Genomic DNA, 23,857 nt, shown 5'->3' with positions numbered 1-23,857 from the left:
TTGCGTGAATACCGTCGTTGAGAATGTTAACAGTAGAAAGGAAAGAAAGAAAGAATAGCGCCGGTGGGGGACCAATTACGTCTTGCGCGGCTTGGTCTTTTTCTTGTTAATGTTCATAATTTGTTCGACGATGATGTCGTCCGCTCTGGGATCGATAGGAACAGCTTGTATGGGGGTTCTCGAGCTGGCGCTCGGTTTCGATCGCCTCTCGATCGTCGAGCTCAGCCACGTCCAGATCTTTTCGCGGTTGAGAAACGCAAACGCGACTAGCATTATAAACGGCAACACGATCACGGACGTTTGGCTCAACTCGTTCTGGTCGATCTTCCGTTCGGCGTTGAACGTCAGCTTGACGTGTTTGAACGACGAGTTCGCTTCGAAGTAGAACGGCCGAGTGCGATACTTGTGCATCGTCTCGGAGAGCGACGACTCGAGCTGCACGAAGTACTTTCTGCCGTCGGTCTGCAACGGTGGTAGATGCACGAGGAACCCGACGTTGTAATTGCTGCCGATCTTGGTCAGCTGCTGTATCTCTGGTTTGCTGGTGTGGATCGGCGAGTCGGGCATGTCCTCCCGGCACAGCTTGACTTTCAGCGTGCGATAATGTTCCGGCTGCACGGATACAACGTGCACGGAAACGTCGGTGCGCGATATCGGATGGAACGCGATCAAACGAAGACCGTGAATGTCCTGCGAAATCTGCACCGGTATGGACTCGGGACTGGTGCGTTGGATGTGTGCGTTCGCTTCCGCGTTCGGTTTCAGTCGAAACACATAGGTGCACTGCGGAAATTGTTTCGGTCAGAGGCGAGAATCTATATCTCGTGAAAAGGTACGTTCGAAAATTGCTCACCCTCGGTTGAAGTCCTCTGATACGGAAATTTCCGTTCTCCTCGGTGGTCGTTTCTTCTTGAAGATTACCGCAGTCGGCCTGACCTTGCACCTCCATTAATAGGCCGGCTTCCGGTTTCCCGTTCAGAGACGTTACGGATCCGTAAGCGCTGAACGCGACTCGTTTCCCGTACAGCTCAACCTTCAGGGTCGCGCCCTCCATCACCTTAATCATCTTCGACGGCGGATCGAAACGATACTCCTTCATCATCGGACGCAGGTAGTACTCTCCCGGAGACAAAGAGTTAAACACCAATCTTCCATCCTCGCCGGTCACGCTGTTCTTCCGGTAACTTTGGCCGCCGGAAAACGAGAGGAGAACACCCTGCGGAGCAAGATAACTGTACTGTTCGAGACTGGTTTTCTCTTACATTATAAAATACATTATAAATAATAAACTGTTCTCCGCTGTAAAATTTTTCGACGTACCTGCAGCGAAACGTTGTCGGCTTGATCGGAGACCTGCACGATTATTTCGGCCAACTTGTGTGCCAGAAATACTCCGTTGGAGTCCGGTCCTGTGATCACGTATCCCTCTTTCTCTGCCGTGACACTGATCGAAAAAGAGACCGCGATTAATTCGAACCGATACGATTAAGCGAGTAAACGCGTTTTACCTGTAATCTATTTTCTTATCCAACGGGCCGACGGTGTACGCCCCGTCGCTTTGCGTGACTAGCGTATGGATCGGTGAAGTTTTGTCGTTTCCAAATATTTGGATGGTGACACCCTCTAACGGAGGATTGGTCTTGCCAGCGATGATCTAAGGGACACGTGTGTGAACGCTTTAGAGAATCCTTCTGGCAGAGGACAGCGAATCGTGCGAATCGCTAGCTTACCATTCCCATCTCGCCGATGAACGAGGCAACATCGTTTTGGCAATCGTTTACAGCCAACACTTTCAACGACGGAGGACTAAACAATAGAATATCCGACAACGGTGTTATCGTGTAGACATTGTCGGTCTTTGCGTTGAACTCGAACTCGTACTTGTAGAACTGTTCCTCTTTCACGGGCTTCAGGGGACCCAACCTGTGAACCGACGTGTTCGAGATTAGATTCCGGATATGTTTATGCAAAAGTGAAAAGTTTGTGCATCAATTGCAAGACTCGGGAGCTGAATATAAATGTATATTCTTCATTAATAATTTGAATGTGGTGAAAATAATATATTAATACTCTTAAAGTCTCCTTTAATATCTTCTCTGTTTTAAATTGCACTTGCTCCGGAGTCTAGTTATGATTATGATTGCTCGTAAAGGTTAATTTATACTGTCCGCACAGACACGAAGCCAAAGTCTCTGCACATTACGGTCACGTATGCTTACGTAAGAACGTCGCCGGGAGTTTCGATGCTGACTTTGATTCCATCCAACGAAGAAACGCTTTTGACGCTTCCTTTGTGACTATGCTCGGACGACTGCAATAAAATAGGTGAGAGGCTGCTGGTGTCCCAAGTGTACGTCGATCGTTCGTAAACGTGGCAGCCTTTCGGAGTGAACGAATACATGCCCGGCTTCGATACGCAATGCTTCGTGCTTCCTTTGTTTAAGACCAACGTTAGTTTCGTCGTGTCGCCGAGCTCCGAGTATAATACCGTCGTGTCGTGAGAAGAAATGAAAGTAACGGAGAATCCAGTCTGAACGAAACCGGGTACCTCTGCTCGTTCAGAGATCACCGAGATCCTGTAGCTAGGATTTTCCCAGCAGAACACGTCGTTGTCGATGAGCACCTCGTAATGGCCGGGCAGCACGTCCGTGAATCGATACTGGCCATCTGTCAAATGAAAGACGACTTCACAGGCAAAGAGAAAGTAGCGTAGAACGGATCGAACATGTATTGCTGCGATAACAAGAGCAGCCGCGAACTGTTTCTTTTTCGCCATACTCTGTTTCCAGATCGGTCGCCGCGCGGTCTTGTTATCGCAGAAGCTACGTAGAAAATAGAGATCTCTAGTAGAAAAGTACTTTGACAGAGAGACCAAATGACATAATTCTCGCGCTTATAGAAATTCAAAGTAATCACCCTTCGCCTGTATCGTTTTTATGGTGATCCCATCGAGCACTTTTAGAGTGACGAATGCCTGACTGCAGTCGGTTCCCGACAGACATTTCACCGTGCCCGACAACGTTGCCTTCAACTGCAGAAAGTTGACGTCGTTCACCGGTCGAGACGACACGTCGATCGTCTGTTGCAGCGGGAAGAATCTGAATGTTTCGCAATAAAAGTAAAGAAATCGGAAATAAAATACGAGTGACGCGATCCGAAAAACTTACTGCAAGCCCTTCTCCATTTCTTCCGGCGTGACAACGACGTTCAACAGGTATTGATCGGGCGAGAGATAGATGCAGAACTCTCCGGTTTTTGGATTCATTTCGATCTCCTTGGTAAAAGTGTTGGCGGTGTTCTGCGCGGAAACCTTCCGATGATGCAACGTTCCTTTCGCCGATAAAGTCACCTTTCCACAAACTTTGTAGGCTGACGGTGTCAACACTGCGAGTTCCGAGGAACTCGGGGAGATCTTGACCAACCTCTCGGTGAAAAGAACATTGTCTGAAAGGAATTGAGAGAGACGGTCAAGGCATGGTGAATTGGAGACAAATCGCAAATAGTAAAACAGCGTGTATACCGGCTTCGGCTTTCAGCGAATACTGTCCAGCTTTCATATTGTCTAGCACGTATTTTCCAGCGGCATCCGTCACTGCGACTTCCTTTTGCGACAGAAATATTTTTGCGCCTGGCAACGGATCACCATCGCTCGCGATGCGAACGAATCCGCTCACTGTGAAACCGGTTACCTTGAAGCCTGGCCGTAACACGACGCTGTTATGATTCACTTTGAACGACAGCTCGGCTGGTTGAACGTCGAATTTGGTCTGGCCACCGGCATAATACGGGACCAATTTATATTCTCCGGGCGACACGCTCGGGAACAGAAATTTCCCGGTTTTGTCCGAGACGACGTGACAAATCGGCTTTTTCGACCGGAGTTCTGGACTTATGTCCGTGGTGGCACAATTCTTTGCTACGCCATTCTAAGCAAAAGAGAAATGCGATCAGAATCGATCGATTGAACAATTGGCGATCGTGGATGATAAAGATAATCTTAAGTTCTTACTCCGATGAGTAGAAAGGTCACACCACCGACTGGTTCCTCCTCGCTCGTTACCCGACCACTCACGTCGTATCCAAAAACTACCAAGCTGTTGTCCTCGAGTTCCATGTTACCTTCCTGCACTGTTACTCTAACGGTATCCTTTCCCATTGCCCATCTGGAGAAAAGAAGCAAGTCATCGTGTAAAACAGACACCAGAGCTCGATTGTATCCAAGAGAGTCGACACTCACGTTGGATGAGACGCAACCAGCACGTATTTTCCAGGTTGAATCGGCGTAAAGTAAAACGTTCCCCCTTCCGCAGTGACCGTTCTCTCCGTGGGAACTTGTTCGCTGCCTTCTTTGTACAACGCGATGGCAACACCTTTCGGTCCTAAGTCCGACCCCACAGCGGTAACCTAGCGGCACGTACAAGTTTCTAAACCGTGCCTTGAATACAAGATACAATTTACATTGTTAATTTACCCTGCCCGTGATGCCAAATCCTTTGAAGATAAAATTTATATCTTTTCCCTGACTGCAAGCATCGGTCGTCCCGTCCACGTTTAATAAGACTTCCATAGGTTCGAAGCTCCATCCTCTTGGTGGATCTACCTAACATTTTTCGTCGTATATAATGAATACAAGTCGAGAAAATTCTGAACCATTAGCATATTAGAAATAATCTTTGCGTTACCTTCAACACGTATTCTCCTTTATCGTACAAAGGAAGGAAATAGTATCCGTTGTTTGGTGCGCATTCCGTAGCATCCTTGAGACTTCCTGCTTTCGTGTATCTAATTCGAAGGGAAAGTTTATGTCAATAATTTGGTGAACGAACCAACACGTGAATCGTAAGTGAAGCTAAACTTTGGAATGGGTTCAATGATAGGTGTCAGTACTTACAGTTTCACTTGGACTTTTGCAAAATCGATGTTAGCATGGCTTTTCAAAAATCCTCCGCATCCTAGAATATCTTGAGCATTGCAAAACGCTATCGACGCGCACACGTAAAATACGAAGAGATCAATCATAGATTTCATGTTCGTGTTTTCGGATTGTACTTCAATGTACTTCCATGCCTATCGAAGAACAGTGATCAACAGTGATTACGCTAAAACGGTAAAACATCTTCTAGTGACACGACACGCGACGACGCGACGGTCACGCCAACGACCCAAGTCGGTAATTGTATAAGATGGTAAAATATTGGCCAGAAAAGATATGAACGTGACAGTTCACCATTGTTGCGCCTAATCTATGGAATGTAAATATATCTGCGCGCGTGCGCTTCTATTTACGCTGTTTTGTTGTTTATCTCTTGAATATACGTATTCGGAATTCTATTCAATTCTATTGATTCTATTCGACGGTAATCGATACGAGTGAACGCTTTGCGAGTTTCATCGATCGGCTCCGGTAATTTACAAGAGGAATCGATCAACATAACCTCGTATCAACGGTACGCTGTCATCGACTGGAGACTGGAGACAGACAGACCTAGAAATTATCGTATAAATAGAGTATAGAGCATATAAAAAGGAACCGGCAACGAAATGGTAAAGATAGCGTTGCAAATCAAAGTTACAATGGAAAACGTGGCAGAGCTGAGACCTTCTGGTCCCGATTTTCGTTGGTATATGAAGTTAGTTTGCTCGAATTGTCGCGAAGAATCTGACAAATGGAATTATATGTCTTTGAGCGAGACTGTTTCAGCACCGAAAGGACACGGCATCAGTCACTACGTGAGCAAATGCAAACTGTGCTCGCGCGAGAACTCTATAACGATTTTGGAAGATTTAGTGAAACCGTTTGTCGCGCGCGATCAGGACGGCTTTCAATCTATAGCGGTGTTCGACTGTCGAGGTCTCGAACCTTGTGATTTTTCGCCGCGATTAGGATGGACCGTTAAAACCATCGACAACGGTACAGAATTCTCGGACGTGGATTTGACGGAAGGCGAATGGGGCGAATATTGTCAGAAGATCGACAAATCCATATGGATTTATGAAATCGAGCATAGGTTTGCGAGAATCAAATAACAAGGAGAATGAATCTTTCGTTTTTGGAGGAACCGTCTGGCTTCGGATCTAAAGCAGCCGCTACTTGTATTATACAATCGTTTTCGCGTAATACATATCCTATAATGTATATTCTATGTATATTCTATTATCCGTGTAATAATAATAGTATTAGCAACGATATGGTAAGTTGTCATACAGATTTAATAAGGAACCTACATTTTCCTGTACCGCAGAAAATAAAAAGTGATTACAATCATCAAATAATAATTATTCTCGAATATCTATCAGATACGATCGAAATGGAGGATAGAGCCACTGATTAATTTCGGAGCTAATTCGGGACAAGCTTCGCCAGTTTTACCACACATGGCGCCGCTGACGGTTTCCTGTTCGTTTCTGAATGGAGAATGATAAATGCGAGGAACGTTTCCAACGACGTAATATAATTTATTCATAATCATATAAAAAAAGACCATTTAATTTCGTAAATGGTTTGGTAGACAGAAAATTTGCAACAATAATTTCGCGCCTCCGCCAAATTCGCTCCAAGTTGCCGCCGATCGTACACCCTTATTACCTGCCCGTACGAATGATCAACCAGGTGACTAGCATTTATTTCTCGGCAGGGAAGAAAAGCTGAAGCGTGTTTTTCTCGTCGATTGGATCTCGAGGGTTTCGACGATTCAACGAGTCACCAGAAGACTTTGGACGAAACCGCATCGCGTAGCCTGGCTACGCATTTCCCTCTTGTCTTACTTTTCTTCTTTTCTTCTCTTCTTTCGTGCTTCTACGCCTTCGGAATGTCTCGATTACAACAGTTGATCGACTAAAATAATAGAAACCGCGATAATCGTGATTCGCAATCACAGACAGTAATAATAAAAACGTAGATGCTCGTGTTCGATCGAAAAACTAAATCTGTACATATACACGCATCGAGTATAAAAAGTTTGCGAACGAATTCACCTGAGCCGCGCCACCGTTGAGACGGAAGGGAAGCCGTTTCCGGCGCATTATGGCGTTGTAGCGTCGTCGCGTTTCACCGCGCGATGCATACGCTACCCGTACGTATCATCTAAAATTGGCCGAAGACGTTGCGATCACAGTTTCCAACGAAACGCGGAAATAAATCACAAGGGACGACTCGGAGAAAAACGATATATCACGAAACTCTATAAATCGGTAATCGGCTACCTAGCAGTTACTAGTCGTCGCTATCGCTATCATTGTCTAATACTTCCGTTACTACGGCCTCTAACATCTAACACAAATAAATATCGTGTGCGTATTACTATTTGCTGTTTCCGAAAGAGCTATTAACGTATGTATAAATCGCGTGAGAACGTCACGCGAGAATAATTGGGGAACGTGGAAGTCTAACGAGACAACAGTCGGCAATCCAATCTCAGTCTATTCTCGCGAGAGTGTCGTCGCGATCGAACACCTCGAACGTATATCGCGATCTCAGGATCTCTCTTTCTCACCCTCTGTCCGACTCGGCTGTGTCGTCGAATTTCTCTACGAAGAAATTCGAAGGAAATGATTCTAACAAGGTTCACTAATTTTTCTTTGTTACGAATGCGTATTCTCCGCTTCTCAGCGTTGGTTCAACTAAACGGTCCTACCGTGCTACCGTGCTAAGACTAAGATTATCTTTGGTATACTAACGGGAAATGATCGTTCCGCCGGCAGAACCGACTACAACGATTCGCCTTTAGTCCGTTGCTCTCAAGCTTCTCCGTTCCGGAGGTACGGATTCCGCGTAGAAATAGGAACATTGCGAATTGCGAGTGGACACGCGTCGAACCGTCGAACGTGCGCGCGTGCACTCTTGGCCCTGCGTGAAAAATACATGTGTAACGCGCGTTCACGGTCTTTGGATCGCTCGTCTGAAGTCTGAGCTCGAGGAGAGCGGAGACCGGGAACCGCGCGGAATTCTCGCGACACGCTCAACAGTTTCCGCGCGTCGAACGAAACCACGCGAGAGAACAATGCCCAGAAAATATGCAACGTTCTTAATTTTGATTCTCTTACTGTGTAGACGCAGGCAGAAAAATAGAATATCGTTTATCGATTGCTTCCTAAGGGGATTTCCCTGGGAAATCGAGTAGACCGAGAATCGTCCCGGCGCGTCGAATTCCGATACTTTGGTAGAAACGGCGCGATTTGCGGAGGCGTTTTAAACAGCGACCGCGATTTCCCTCTCGACGGGTGACGCGCAACGCGAGACAAGAACATCGTTCCTTCGGTGCTTGGTTCACGGCAACTGGTCGGACAACACCGGCTCCAAACAAGTCTGTTTCAGTGTCGCCGACTGGTCCTCCAAGCTTCGCTTTAACCCCTCTATCGTGTGCATCAGCATCTGCTTTCGGAGCTGCGACATTTGCTGTTGAAGGATGTGCGAGTCGTGAGCGTCCACGGTGACCAACCGTTCTCGCCGAAGCTGGGCAACCTTCTCCTTCAACGATCTCCTGGAGTCGTCTGCGATAGAGCGAGTAGAAACTGTTACCGATTCGAGAGCGATGAAGGGGAATCGGGTCGAGGTGGTTGGGTTTACTCACCGGTGTCATCGGTCGCGGTGTCTCCGTCCGAATTCCGCAGGGCCACATGTTCCCCCAAGGTTTTCTGTATCCGACCGTACGTGGTGCTACCCGCGTACACTTTTCTCTTGACCGGCTCGCTTTGCGGACAGTAGAAGGATCCTTCTTTCGTAGGGCCCATGTCGACCGACCTGACGCAAGAAATGGCAGGTAGAAATAGCTTTATGCAAAATAAAAATTGTCTGCATCGAATGTTATTTCTTCCTACCTCTAGGGTGAACCTCGAATCGTGACCAGTAGAGATTACAGAGTTGTTATAAGGTAAAGAATGGTCTCAAGAGAGTTCTCACGTGATTATAGTCTGTAGATTGTTAGTCTGCTAGGCCCTTTTTTATGCTATGATACTTACCGAATTCGTCTTGAAATCCTCTAACAAATAGGCGTAAAGAAATTCCAGGTGTATTTGCAAGAATTGAAGGTGACCTTGAAAAATCATGAAAGAAAAAGAGTTTATGAAAAATTTTCTATAATCACGTGAAAGCTCTCTTGAAACCATGTTATATGTGGTAAAAACATTTTCGATCGGACTGCTAATAACAGAGTAATCTCTAGTGGTCACGATTCGTGGTTCACCCTGTATTGACATCTTCAATTTTTTAAATTATCCAACCATTTAGAAGTTCATCCGCAATCATATTATCACCGACGACTAACCTGAACGTCATCAGAGTCGGCCTTCTCCGAACGTCGCACCTCTCCTCGGAATCCGAGGAACTAGAAAGGATGAACTCCTCTTTGGCGGGCAATTTGGTCGCGTGGGAGTCCGTTCCGTCCGCTTCGTTCCTCCTCGCGCAAGGGAAGGCCGGGCGAGGCCGATTTTGCGAGCGAACGTCGGCATGGATCGTGGTCGGTTCCGAGTTCGACGAGATTCGCCGGACGCCGTTGCAGTCGAGAGACGGTGGTCCCAACGTCTCGTTGTCCTCCATCTGCGAGTGCCTCTCCGCTTCCGATTCCAATTCCGGTCGTCGATCTAGGTTCGGTACGGGTTCCGGGTCGGACTCGCGACGGACCGATCGAAACAGAGGTTTCCCGGGCGAGTGCAACGGCGGCGTCCTTCTCGCCGCGATGGGAGAGTCGCCGGCGAAATACTTGAGCGGCGTCTCTTGCCTGAACGATCCGCGGAGCTCGTTCGTCGCCGGTCCGTTCCGTTCGACGAACCGGCGGATCGGTGAACAGGGTTGCGTGAACTGTCTCTTGGGGCTGGTGTGCTCCAGATCCCGGATGCTGCCGCTCTGCAACTCGGGCTGCGAGTTCCTGCTCTTGGAGAGAGCGAGCTCGATGTTCAGCTCGGTGTTCTTGATCAGCTCGACGCGCTTGTTGGCCAAGCCGTTGTGGAACTTGCGCGACGGCGACGGTACCACCGGCAACTGCAACCCGCCGTTCTGACTCTTCTGCATCGTCACCAGAATGTTCTCCGCCTCGAGGATTAGCTCGCGACACTTTTTGTCCGCCTCCTTGTCCGCTTCGATCAACGCGATCTCGGAGGCGAAGGCGGTCATGTAGGCGCTGCCTGACGACGCGATCCTCCGGCCGACAATGTTCCCGTTCACGTAGCTCACCTTTTTGGAAACAGGGAAAACGTTGGACAGAGATTCGACGTCGACATCGCTGTCGCTCGGTGACAGTGAAACGAGGACGGAGTAGGGCTGTTACTTCACTTCGAAGGTCGACGATTTTCAAGTTTCGAAGCTTTGAACTACGAAATTTCGCTGTTATGTTACATTTGACACAATTACAGTGATCGTAAATAGTGATTGGACACTCCTACATCTCCTAAACGATTGAAGTCGGGCATTTCATGATGTTTATATCAGTACAACTTCATACGACTCGAAGACTCCGAGGCTTCGGAGAAGCAACAGCCCTAGGACAGAGTTACCATCGCGAAGAACGAACAAACGAGCGAACCAGAGAGGAAGAAAGAGCGAGCCAGAGTCGCGGAAGCGCACGCTTACCGAGTTCGAGCGCCTCTTGACGGTCTCGAGGTCGACGCCACCGCCGACGCCGACGCCAACACCGATCCCGACAGGGTGAACGGAGGACCTTTCCGCGGCGTTCAGCCTGATCGGCGACAGGTTCTTGTTGACGTCGTGCTTCTTGCGTCGCAGGCAAATAGGGGTGCCACCGACGCTTCTGCTGCCTTGCTGATTGAAGCCCGAGTTCTTCAGCAGCATTCTCTCGAGCAGAGCGCGGTTCAGATTGGCCGTCTCGTCGTCGCACCTGTCCGCCGTGGTGGACTTTCGCCGCTGCGAGGTCCGCTTCTTGCGTTTCTCGCTCTGCTGTTGTTTCTCCTCGGACTTCTTCGCGTGACGAGCGCTCGCTACCGGTCTCTTCACCGAGACGTTCTTCGCGCTGGCCATTCTGCGAACAGACAGGAATCGTTCGCCGGATATATTTCGTTAAAGCATTGCGCGGCTGGGCGATGCCCGCGAACAACAGGGCTATTACCTCTGAAGAACGGTGCTGGCGTCCTCCTTGCTCCTGCGTTTGGTCAACGATTCCCGCAGCTTGCCGCTTCGCCTGGCTAGCTCGCCGGTGAACGCGAAGTACGTGCAGTGACCGGTGTTCGGGAACCGACCGGAACAGTCGAGGTTGTCGAGGTCGAGGAACGAGCCGTTGTCGATGTAATCGAACTCGGTGTTCTCCAGCGGGTCGTTGTCCTCGGCGACGACGCGTGCAGCCTCGACGTCGGACAGCGAGTCTATGCAGTCCTCGCAATCGGTCGGGTCGCTGTCGGACAAGATGTCCGTCTCCTTCTCGTACACGTAACTCTCGTCGAACTTGCCCATCATCTCGTTCAACGTGATGTCGTCCTCGGAGGACCTGGCGCTCCGCGTCACCGACGACGCGGGTGACCTGTTGCAATTTCGATTCCCGCGACCATGACCATGACCCTGCCTATGTCCCTTCCCAGTCGGATTCCCCATCTCGTTCTCAACGTGCTCGTTGCCGTTGCAGTCGCTGCTGTCGCCGCTTCGGCTGCACCCGCTGTTCCCGTTGGTGCTGTGACTGCTGCTGCTCGTGCTGCTTCTGGTGCTACTGCTGCTGCTGTTGCTGCGCCGTTGCATCGACAGTGCCATTTTCGATCGAATCTCCAGGCCCGAGGCGATTCTCCAGTTTTGGTTTATGCTACGCGAGGAAACTGCTGATTAGCTTCGGCGTGAGGGGCCAAAGGGAAACGCGAAATCGAGCGAGAATGGTCGTTCGCGTTTCCCTCTGGGGCGAACGTGGATAAACACGGTCGAAAGGTAAACTAAAGATCCAGAGAGAAACTGTGTGTCTACTAACGGGCTGCGTCCGGCGCTGAGGCTCTCCTGCTTCAACTCTCGTTTGGCTCGAGCCTCTCGCGAGCAGTTGACGTTCACGTCGCTCGCGCTCCCGGAGGATTCGGTGAGCTTGAGAGCCGAGCCGGTGCTCGTGTCGTCTAGATTCAGCCGGGACTTGAAGCCGGCGTTGCTGGATCCGGACGAGTTCGCCGAGAGCCAAGGATTTGTGCGGATCCGGGACCGTTCCCGGGGCGACTGGGCCGAGGGCGAGACCACCAACGGCGGCGGAATCGAGGACGGCACCGCCAAGTTGCTCTTCGACGAGTCGCCGGAGAACGACTCGGTTCGCCGGTGATACCTGTCCTGGGGCGCGCGTGCTCGTTGCGACTGTTCTTCCTTAGATTCCTCGCTTCCCAGACGTTCGCTAATCTGTTCGTTCGGAAAAGCCCGCGAAAGGTTAAGCTATGTCCAGACACGCCAGACACGTCTCTTGCAATCTACCTCACAATGTCTGTACGTGGCTCTCGGTGTAGAACGCGCGAATCATCGGAGACCCAATGGGATCGAGGTGAAAAGGAAGGGCGGGATCGAATCGCGTCAAGATTGCGGCAGGTACTGCGCGGAGCACGGAAGAATTGGAGCGGGAAGGGAACGGGGCAAGTCTGACCACTCAGATGTACTTTCCGTTCCTCTTTCCACGTTCCCTTCCCGGTATAATTCTTTCGTGCTCTGCACGGTACTAGAGATCGCGGTTTTGAACGTGTACTAATGAAATACACGTGTATTTACACTACCGCTCAGAAGTAACCGGACAATTCCTTACTCTCTACAAAAAGTAGTTTAATAAGTTAGTAGGAAAAGTATTTATCGTGGTATCGTAGCACAATAGAATTTATTTCTTTGTACAAATTATATACACTGCTCAAAAGAATTAAGGGATCACCTCTGCGAACCCGAAAAATTGCTACTAGTTTACATGATCATACATGTATCTGATAGTTTACGAGATATTATCGAAACAATTTTCTTTCTTCTTTGAATATTATCTCGTTAACTATTAGGTTTAGGACATATGAAGGTCAACACTTTTACACTCAGAATTTGATACACTATCGATCTATGGTATAAAAAATACCTCATTCCATTAAAAAAAATTCATTCTCAAAAAAGAATTACATAAAAACGAAAATTTTTTTGGTATCGTATGAGCCCCATTATACCATTCAACTTTGTCCTTCAGACATTTGACGTATCTTTAAAGACGACAAAGATATTCCGGGTGGTCAAGTTAGCTGGGATACCCTGTATGTATGTGTAATCAAAATGCAATAATATAATTTCTATTCACAAATACGAAATCTAGTGGAACGCGGTCTCGGTGCTTGAAAGGATTTCAAGTTTCACTTTGTTTCATTTCTAAGGTGCAGAGCGAATGAAAGAAAGTAATAAAGATCGATTTTCGTCAGTGCACATTTAGCAAGTGTCCGGATGCTCTCGAGCGGTAGTGTATATACGCGTGAAATAAGGATCTCTAGTGGGTACGTGCCTTGTTCGGAGCGTTAGTCCCCCGGCCGTCCCTCGATCGATTATCGTTCTTGGTCATGCTCGCGAGGCAAGCTGCCGCCTCGAGGATCCCATGTCCGGCGAGAAGAGCAGCGCCGGGGCCTGTGCCGGGACCAGGAACAGGAACGGGACCGGGACCAAGACCAAGACCGGAACCGGAACCAGAACCGGAGCCGGTGCTGGAGCCGAGCGTGCAGCCAGCTGGGAGCTCTCCCGCGCCCGCAGATTTCTTCGGTCTGACGTTATTCCCGTTGCTCTGAAAGTAGTGCGTACCGGTCCTGATGTTGATGTAATACTCCGGCGGGAAGCTGGCTCCGGGCGAAGTGCCGTCCGTCGAGTATCCGGTGCTGTAAGCGCTCTCCGGAGAGGAGAGATTTACGCTGCCGGTGCCGGCGGACGTACCGGAAGAGGCCGAAGCGGTTGCGTAGCTTCCGCCCCCGTGCAATCGGATTCCGTCCACTGTTTTCTCCGGCGACTCCGCCGGATGTACCTGCATGTACATCGAAATGAAATATTTAAGAACGTTCATTTTTCCTGTAGTCGTCGACGGCGTCAGACGGTTCCGACGACGCGATTTTCGAGTCAACTTGTCCGCGAGAGGGGCAAAAGACACCGTGAAGGAGAAGAGCGTGGTTGTTGTTGTCGTCGACGACGTCGAGGTCTAATTGGATGCGAGGGAAACGACCGTGCCGCTCGAACGAAGAACAAGACGAGGAGTAAGACGCGACTCCTTCTTCTCTCGACCGCTCGTCTACCCATTCTCCCTTCTCGTGACAGACGACGCGGTCGACAAAGAAAATCGGAAACCGTAGCCCAGGCCTGGGAAACGCTGGCTCGCAGATGTGGCTGTGACTCTTCCTTCAGCACGAACCCCACGACGCTGCACCGGCAAGTTGCATACACAAGATCCTTGCTTGAAGCGACGCACAGTGGGACCTTTCGTCCGAATCGGATACAAAATCAAAGAACTTTCGATAGAAATGGGGTAGAGCGATGAAATTTTTTTAAATTAAAGCTGAAACATGGCAGAATATGCGGGAAATAGGGAGATTATGGTACGAATGTTTTATAACCTTGAGAAAATTCGTTAAACTTTCACAATTTCAAGAAAATTACGGTTTCTTCAATACCACGCGCGGAGAAAAATTTTTTTTAACATGCTACATTTCTTGCAAAATCCTGAGGTCATAGACAAATTTTGAGACCAGATTTGAAATCAGCGTGAAAAAATCTACAGGAGATGATGTGTAGCATGTTAAAAAAAAAATTTTCTCCGCACGTAGTATTGAAAAAACCGCAATTTTCTTAAAATTGTGAAAGTTTAACGAATTTTCTCAAGGTTATAAAACGTTCGTACCATAATCTCCCTATTTTTCCCGTATTCTGCCATGTTTCAGCTTTAATTTTTAAAAACGAGTCAACTTATTGCTATGAACTATGAAATGAAAGACTATTATACATAGACAGAGGAGTCACGAACTTCAACATCATTTTTGAAGAGTTCACGGTTAAGTTGCGACCTATTCCTCTCACAAAGTTGTTCCTCATGATTAGACAGCGGATCTTTATGCAAAATAAAAAATAATGGCATTGATTGCAGGACACAGGAGCCAAATAAAACTTGCATTCTTCTTTTAATTATCCTATCAAGCTGAAATTAAATTTAGTTTAAATTGTGCGTGCAGATTTTTGTTATAAATGCATAAAATCCGCAGTCTACTCATGATTTACCTTGTGTTTCACGTTCAAGGTCAATTTTGCGAGAGTTTCCTTACGTCATTTTCGACTAAACCTAATAAAGCGTCGTTGCAGCGTCTTGGTGCTTGTTGCTGAAGGAAGAGTCGGAGTGGACGTGGCGACGAGGAGAAGTAGCCACATCAACGCGAGCCAGAGTTGTCCAGGCCTGCTGTATGGAACGGAACTCGGTTCTCGGGAGCTCACCTGGTGCAAGCAAGGGGATCTGTTGGCGCTCCGATTCCTCGGGGAGTTGCAGTTCGAGTCGAACCCTTTGTCCCCTTTCTTTCGATCCTTTTTCTTCTTCGATCGGACGATGTGCGCCTCCATCCACGTGCGCAGTTTCGTCCCGAACATGATGCACGCTGTTCAACCGCTGACACGGCGACGAGCTGAAAATTCCGAATAGGAGAATCGGAGGCTCGCCGATTAGTCTCGACGCGCGGTCGCTTCTTCTCCGTCGACTAACGTCGAGAATCGTTGCGGCACCTCTTCGCTTCCCGGCGTTCCTCGCCGACGCAGACCGTCGCAGGATCTGAAACACGCGAGTACCGAACTCGTTAGCCGTTTGCTCGTCGTAGTTTCGTCGTTTCGCATCGAGTCGAGCCGCGGCGCAACCACTGCGGGCTGGCACCTCTATTTCCGGGGACTGAAACACCCGAGGGACTTCCGACGGTGAAATCAACGCTGCTCTGCCCCCGACCGCACCGTCCCCTTCAACCGCTGTTATAATTTCCGGCTTCTCTTAAATCCACGGTACGCGTTCGGTGTCTCGAGACGAGCGAACTGTACTCGGACGTCCTTTCGCTCTGAAATTATTTGAATTTCGACTTCAATTCGGGCTCGCGGTTCGACGAGACGAGACTGAGGGAGGAAAGGAAAAGAGAGACGTTGAAGACGCTCGCAGTGCTTTCATATTTTATGGAAGGTGAAAAGGCCGCGACGTTTTCGCGCTCTTGACGTTCCGACCCTCGTACCTGCGCCAGCTTTCTGTCAGCTCTCCCCTCGACCCAGATCTTGTCGGCAGACCCGCGGCGGATCGCCGCCGGCTACCGGCAAACCAGCAGACGAGATAAACGGAAACGCGTATGCTCGTCGGCGAGCCAGCAACTGCTTTTTCTCTGAAACGATAAAACCAAAGAGACGGAAAAAAGCCGCGGGAAATCCCGAACCGTTCGAGTTAGGAGGATTCGAACAACGGGCTTTGCAACACAACCCGCTCGAACTCGGCCTCGAGCTAATTCGCTCGCGTTACGGTTTTAGAGGCCGAGTCACGACGACCGTCGGGGGGTATCGATTATCGCCGTGATCCAAGGTGTCCGAGGGTGCGAGAAACCTCCAGCTCTCTTCGGTGGAACCTCGCGGGAGAAAGGACTACGCTGGCTCGGGAATGCAAATGAAAAGTGGCGAGGAAACAGAGGCAAAGAGAAACAGAAAGAGAGGGTTGGAGAGAAAGGGAAAGGAGAGGTGTTAGCCACCACGTGGTTAGGGGTGGCGAAAGGGTTCGATCGAGCACCGCTGACGGTAGCCGCGGCTCGTGGCCCGCGGTGTCGTCGTCATGGCAACTATCCGAGCTCTCGCCCCCAGGCGAGCCTGGGATCCACCGGTGGGATCGATCGATTCGCCGCGATCCAACGATCCACGATCGACGTCTACAGTGGGTGTACAAAGTACAGCTTTAAAAGACGAATAACTTGTTCAAAATCGGACCGAGAACAGCTTAAGGATGTTCTTAAGGTGCAATGGGAAACAAAAGTACAAGAAATTCGAAATCCATCAATATATTGGCAATGGAAGCCATTCACGAGTATATTTTGCATACTTTTTTTTCAGAATTTTAGAAAACATCCGAGAGCGGAAAATGAGCGGAGAAGCGCGAAATCTAATTTACCCTGTAACTACCCTCACGGGCAAGCTATAGGGCTGAAATTGTACTCAGATGGGTTTTTATTAGTCAGCTTTCGAATGGTTCAAGAGCCATTGAAAAACCTCTAAGGGCAGTTTTGACCATCTTAATCGGCTAGGCCCTTTTCATTACAGGCACAGAAAGGTGACGAGTACTTTGTACACCCACTGTATTCGATTCAACGCCGATCCCGATCGAAGAATCACATCGACTCGAGATTCGCGCGGTCCAACGCGGTTTTCACGGTCATATTTTCAACTGGAATTCCTTGAGCCCTCACGACCGTTCCAGCGAGCGCGACGCGACGGTCCGTCCTCGTTTTACCGCGGAACGCAGCCTCGGTCGCGTCGACCGTCGAACAAAATTAGAAATCACGCTCCGCTTCCAAGGTACCTTGCTCGTAGTCTCGCGATCGCTTTGCGTTCGTTCGATTTTTATAAAAATCTTAGATACCGCTATCGATCGTGCTGCGGATAAGCTCTCGAGTTCCGTGCATGAAGACTTCTCGCCGATTGCGAGTTGATAAGAATCAACTTACGCGATCTAAAGCGTTGGCGATAAGGGGAAAGCAGCCGTGGATCGTTGGTTTGGTCAGTTGTAGGTCGAAAGATAAGAAGGTTCGTTCCTCGGCGGGCAATTTCCCTGCTCGAGCCATCTACGAGAAAAGAGATCGACGCGGCGCGGTTATTTCGGTCGGTTCCGGCGAAACGAAACGGAATCGGGATTGATCCGTGAAATTTTCATAGGTTCGGAAGGAACGCGAGAAACGTCGAGGAAGATAGTCTGGCCTTTGGCCAAAAACGGTGTCGTCCGCGAGACGCGATCGCTGAGAAAATCTCGGCGACCTCGAACGCGACCCGACAGGGACGCGTTTAGCGCGGATTCGCGGTCGGTCACGGTCGCCGCGCCAACGAGAGTCTCTCTTAGGAATTTAAATGAAAAATTAATCGGGATACGCCGCGTATCCCGTCCGGTCCGAGGGAAATGGCAAAAGGCGTCAGCCCTTGCTCCGGCTGTCGACGCACCCTCTCCTCGTCCGGCCAATTCGACCGTACACCTCCGAGGTAGCACGCATCGCTGCCGAACGTAATCGAATCGGTGCTGGGTTTTTCGAGAGTTCTCGTTGCGTGCGATAAAACGGCGATTCTTCGCTGCTGCGAAAAAGAAAACGCCTGCCGGCAGGGTGGACGAGGATTCCAGGAGCGAACCGGCTCGATCGCGATATCGCTCGATCCGGCGACGAACGCGAGTAGGCGGGTCGAGTTACGACGGGCCGATGGGGCAATGGACCGACGTTTGCATTCTTTCGTTCGCCGGCTTTGATTTCCGAGTACGGCGGGTCTTCGACGAATCGACGCGACGCGACGGTCGAACCGTTCGCACGCTTTGTTCTTTTATTTATCTTGTCAATCAAGCGATCGTAGTGTACCTTTCTCGGCTCGCGGAAAAGGATCGTCGATTCTCAACAACGAAACCGAACTGATAAACCGTCGCGTGGAGGACACTCCCTCCTCCGTCTCCTCGCCGCCCGTTCGCATCTGCACGCGGCACGGTTCGGCGCGGCAACCGTTTCGTCGCAACTGGTTCGACGATGACCGACTAGACTTCACTAGACGCCACAGATCGAACAAGTGCCGCAGACTCGTGTCGATGTCACCGGTGCGACCGGCGACCGGCGTTCGTCTCACCTCGCCTCGTCGCTTTCTAGCAGCAATCCGCGAAGGATGATCGCACTCGTTCGTGGCTGTAAACCGTTCCCGGCGACGAACCTTGCACTTTCGCGTTTCATTTTCCAACCGGTTGGACGGCGGCCGGCAAGTGTAAATTCGAAAGCTTCTAGGTTATGCAACGGTTATGTCCACGGTCGGACCGTCGCTGTTAGTTGGCTCTCGGCTGGCGCCTCGCTCCTCGCGAACTATCGCGCGTCGCGTCGCGGTCTCGCGACCCACGTCTTTTTCTCACGCGTACCTCGCCAGGTATCTCGTACGACACTGTGTTTCGCGAATAGATCGCTCGTCGGCGAACCGGAATCGCGCGACTAGAAGCGAAATCGCGGTATCGAATCGGGCGTAGCCGAGGCGCCGATGGAACGCATCTTTCCGAGAAACGTCGCGCGATTGTCACACGTTTTCGCGACGATTGCCGGAGCGGAGCGGAGCGCATGCTGCCATGGGTCGAGAGACGCGTTCGGGGTAGGTGCAAGATTGGCGAGGGGTGGAGCGGGCCACCCTTCCTTACCTTTTTGTCCATCGAACGTCATCCCCCATCGGTTTCGAGCGGTTCTCGCGTTAAATGGACTCCGGCGATCTCGCTCCAGCGTCGTCGTCGCCAACGTGAATCAAACGACCGAACGTGATCGACGCGAACAGGCACCCCTGGAATGTTAACGCGCACCGCTCGCGCTCTCGTTCCGGTTCTCGCGCCGTGTGCGGTGTGTCGAGTGCCGGCACGCGAGACTTTCCGAGCGAAATCAAGGAGCGAGCGAACGGAGAAACCGACCGACCGACCCTACCCGACCGGCTGTTCGACCGAGACTGAGCGCCGTCGAATACGCACCCTTATTGGGCGGACACGTTACAGGGCCGTATCAGAAAAGGGTGCTTCCCCTACCATCCAACCTATTCTCTCCTCTCCATTCTCCATTCTCCGCTCGCTACACTTCGCTTCTCTCTTCTCTCTTCTCTCTTCTCTGCTGCTCTGTTCCACACTCTCTTCTCTTCCCTTTTCTACCCTCTGTTCTGCTTCCGGCCGATGCGACGTATCCCGATGCAAGAGAGTATCGACACGGGATGCCCATACTCACCGCCGCTCTGCCGATAGACCACCCTGCTGTCCGAAGCATCGGTTTTTCCATCTCTCGGCGAACAACGCCGAGTAATGGAGAGAGGATCTCGCCGCGGCAAACGCTTTTCCCATAGCCAGAGCTCGTACAGCCCGTGGCCTATAGCTTCTCGGAAGCGGCAACGACGACAACGACCGATGTGAATCGTCGCGAGCGCTCCGATCGATCCGCGATAGCTGCTTGTTCCACCGTCGACGGCGAGATCGGCCACGCGACTCCGAAACGTCCGGCGAGTCGGCGAGTTCGCGCCAATTTCCTTGTAGTCCAGTCGCCAGGTACTTTTACCTGGAAAGTATTCCGAAGTTAATGAAATTTTGGCAGGTCATTTGGGGGTACTCTGGGGAGTCGAATCTGAGTTTTCGACCTCGAGGACCCTGTGCTAACTTGGGGAGGGGGAAAAACCACGATTTTTGTTACCTGTTTTTGGTATTTCGTCTATAACTCAAAAACTATGGGCTCTACGAACTTTTTTGTTTCATTTTTGAAAAGAGCATTAAATTTCCTTCAAATTTCACTATTCCAATGTATTTTTTGACCCAATAGGTACCGAGAGACAGGTGTTCGAAATTAGGAAATGTTTCTCAAAATGACAAATTGAGCCTCACAATGTAAGTACAATACATAGTATGTAGATTATATGTAGATGTGTTGAAAAACTAAAATCATGAGCCGAAAACGTGCAATTTCCTGCTAAATGTCACAATGTGTAGCTCAATTTGTCATTTTGAGAAACATTTCCTACATTTTGAACGCCCGTCTCTCGGTACCTATTGGGTCAAAAAAAAAATACGTTGGACTATTGAAATTTGAAGGAAATTTAATGCTCTTTTCAGAAATGAAAAGAAAAAGTTCGTAGGACCCATAGTTTTTGAGTTATAGGCGAAATACCAAAAACGGGTAACAAAAATCGTGGTTTTTTCCCCCTCCCCAAGTTAGCACAGGGTCCTCGAGGTCGAAAACTCAGATTCGACTCCCCAGAGTACCCCCAAATGACGTGCCAAAATTTCATTAAGTGCGGGATACTTTCCAGGTAGACGTCCTTTGTTCGACCTGGCGACTGGAATATTGGTGTCTCCTCGCAGGCATAGCTAAATTCGCGGGATCCCTCTCGATGTCCGCGAGGTCGTCCGATTCGATCGAAAGAATCGTGAATCTCGCGACCCGGAATCGAGACAATACACAGAAGAACGCGAATCCGCGAAGAACGGCTCGCAGCAGGAGCAACGAAACGTGGAAAACGTATCGGAGCCCTTGGGCCTTTATGTGCTCTCCGAATGAATAGCTTTAGGGGCTGCACGGCGCGAACAAAACGAAAAATCATCGATCGCTGAAATGAATGCCTCCTGGGCCTGCATGCTCGACTTTGCCATTCGGCCAGGTTATTCGAATGTCTGACTTTCGACGCCCGAGTCAATTTCGGTCGATCTCTCTCTCTCTCTCTGTTACTCTCCAGTTCTCCCGACCTCGGGCTCGCGAGCCTCCTTTAATCTCTCGACCCCGATGCCGCTGGAAGAATGAAAACTCGGGGTAGAGAAAAAAAAACGTAACTCCGCGGAGACGATAATTACGTACGTATCTCGCCCAGCACCGGGTATTATCCGTAGCTGAGTTGGCAACCTTTTCGACTCTGGATGCCTGCCAGAGTAAATATCAATTTTACGACGTCCATGGATCCTTTCTATTTGGTTTGGCAATTCCGGGCACCGGCTTACGTTGCAACCAACCTAGTGCCGCGCACCCTTTCGCCGAGGGTTGCCCGCTCTAATCTAGCCTCAGCCGTGATCTTCGCCCTTCTGCCCTTCGATTCCGTCCCGCAAATGCTCTTACTTGTTGTATTTACTCGTTCGAATGCCGCCACCGAGGGCTTCTTCGTCTTCGACTTCGATCCGATCCTTCGCGACTCGTCTAGACTCGACGCAACAAGACGGCGTAATCGAATCACAAGCTTGCCACAGAATTCGTTATTCCGATAGGTAGAAAACCAGCGGCGGAGCAATTGGGCCGTGGTGAAATCACGTTCGCGACATCCTCTCGTTAACGAATTCAGCGTGGTCGAATGCGGTGCGAAGAGCGATAACTGTCTGGCCGGTCGGCGCGTTATCTTCGCACAGTTTCGAAGAGCTTGTTGCCGCGTTTAACGGTTAATTGACTCTGCCTGGCATCCTTGTCGTCCTTCTTTTTTTCTCCCGTGGCTTTCCAAGACCGGTTTCTGCGTATTTGCAAACGGTGATCGTCGGCGAGGGCGCCGCGCCGGCTGCCCTAAGCACCGGGACTCGCGCGGCTCCGTACCGCACGCAGAAGCGTAGAAGCGTACACGCGTACGGGCGATCTATCGGTGCGAACGCTCGTCGAGACGACGCACGGTTCGTTAACGCACCGTAACGTCCATTCGCGTAAGCGTTTTGTCCTGACACGGTCGAACGAGCTCAACGACTAACGGGAACCCTTTTCCTTCGCGCGACAGTTTCGATTAGGGATGGGATCAAATTCAATCCCGACAAAAACATCCTGTAAACAGGAGCCAAGTTCCTATGGCAGTAAAAAGTTGTGAGATCAAACAAAATACGGCCAAGTTCGTTGGCTTAGAAATACAGCGACTCCCACTAATATTCGGACACTATTTAAAACACCATAACTTTTTTAATATTGGGTCTCAGAAGAGCTGAGGCCCACAGCCGAACATTTCAAAACACGTTTGAGCCTCTGAATCGGCTCAAAGGGTGGCCACTTCGAAACTTCTTAAATATATGAATACTAAAGGTCTACGTTATGGTTGTTACCATTTGGTTTTTCAAAATTCGTCGATTTGACAGAATTATAATAAGAAATGTTTAACTCCGTTATTTCTTGTCACCCTGTACTTCCATTCACCAAGGTACTTTGTAAAAGGTTCGAAACTATCTGCCATAGGTTCGAGTATACTTTGGAGTACTATTTCTATTAATCTCTCGAAGTAGTTATAGAGAGTTCGAATTCAATCAATCAAAATTCTAACCTATTTGCGAAGTACTTGATCGCATCCCTAGTTTCGATCCTTTCTTTAAGGTACCCACCGATCGATTTCGAGTCTGTTCCCGCGAGTTTGTTATCGTTGAGTTGGAGAAACTTGTCGTTGTCTCGTCGAAAGATTTACACGGTGTGCGGCTGCGGTTCTCGGTCGAGAAAAGAAGAGGGTAACATGTCCTTTGGAGGCCGCGCCCTAGCCAGTTTACCCCCTTCGAATGATTTGCGCGTTCGCAAACGCCGCCGCACCGTTTACCGTTTACCACCGGCACTCCCACGCCACCCCTGCGTTCTGTTTTTTCTTGCCGCTGGTCGTGTGCGTCTTCTTTCTTCCATTCTTCGGTCTCGACGAGCTGTAGCGTAGGGCTGTCGCTGTCGGGTAGCGAGTGCACAAGCCCCTCGAGGGAACACTCTCGACCCCCGCGCGCAATCGTTCGAATTCGCTTAAACGAGCATCGTCGCGTAATTCACCGTGAAACGCGAAACCCACCGAGATTCGGCTCCTACTTTTGCGCGCGGTCTTTCGATTCGAGTGCGACTCGCCCTTCCGAGTATGTACTGCCGCGATCTGCCCGGTAGCGAGATTTCCTGCGCCCGCTCCTCGGTACACAAAGTCAACCCTCCTATTACCTGGTTAATTCGTACCGCGTTGTACAGGGTGTCCCGGATTTAAATGGCAAAACTTCGGGAGCGAAAAACTAAGACAGAAAGTCTTTTAGAGATTTGCTCGTTTTTGCTTCGTTTTGGAGAAAATCCCAAACAAGAAACAAAACAAGTTTTCATTTTTGTACTTATTTATTTACGTTATCATATATTTAGTGTAGATATTGTTCAAAATGTTGCCCTCTTGCAGCAATGCAGGCATTACATCTAGCACTCTGACTTGATAAATTGCAGCTAAACATTGTTCTGGTAATATTTGGTGCACTGCATC

The 23,857-nt window shown here is 49.7% G+C and overlaps 2 protein-coding genes across 2 annotated transcripts; one reads left to right on the top strand and one right to left on the bottom strand.

Moving 5' to 3' along the window:
* Window positions 1–21: 21 nt before the first annotated feature.
* On the bottom strand, window positions 22–16,124 carry LOC143209277 (uncharacterized). Its single transcript, XM_076424691.1, has 26 exons — window positions 15,807–16,124; window positions 15,380–15,707; window positions 13,422–13,928; window positions 11,898–12,304; window positions 11,058–11,738; window positions 10,565–10,970; window positions 9,264–10,168; window positions 8,571–8,740; window positions 8,271–8,490; window positions 7,674–7,905; window positions 7,215–7,270; window positions 6,766–6,835; window positions 4,892–5,067; window positions 4,683–4,782; window positions 4,472–4,600; window positions 4,238–4,404; window positions 4,010–4,163; window positions 3,521–3,926; window positions 3,168–3,444; window positions 2,917–3,098; window positions 2,220–2,667; window positions 1,731–1,923; window positions 1,509–1,654; window positions 1,321–1,444; window positions 854–1,216; window positions 22–783 (listed from the first exon to the last, which is right to left on the bottom strand). The coding sequence occupies exons 2-26, from the start codon at window positions 15,527–15,529 to the stop codon at window positions 76–78; spliced, it is 7,377 nt and encodes a 2,458-aa protein (XP_076280806.1). The 5' UTR covers window positions 15,530–15,707; window positions 15,807–16,124; the 3' UTR covers window positions 22–75.
* LOC143210066 (CXXC motif containing zinc binding protein) lies at window positions 5,205–9,296 on the top strand. The gene has a single exon (XM_076426538.1). It carries the CDS (start codon window positions 5,542–5,544, stop codon window positions 6,025–6,027), a length of 486 nt encoding a protein of 161 aa, XP_076282653.1. The 5' UTR covers window positions 5,205–5,541; the 3' UTR covers window positions 6,028–9,296.
* Window positions 16,125–23,857: the final 7,733 nt, after the last annotated feature.

Source organism: Lasioglossum baleicum, chromosome 6 (genome assembly GCF_051020765.1).
Source record: "Lasioglossum baleicum chromosome 6, iyLasBale1, whole genome shotgun sequence".
Taxonomy (NCBI): Eukaryota; Metazoa; Arthropoda; class Insecta; order Hymenoptera; family Halictidae; genus Lasioglossum; species Lasioglossum baleicum.
Note: the sequence above shows the minus strand (reverse complement) of the source record. Positions and strands in the feature narration are given on the sequence as shown.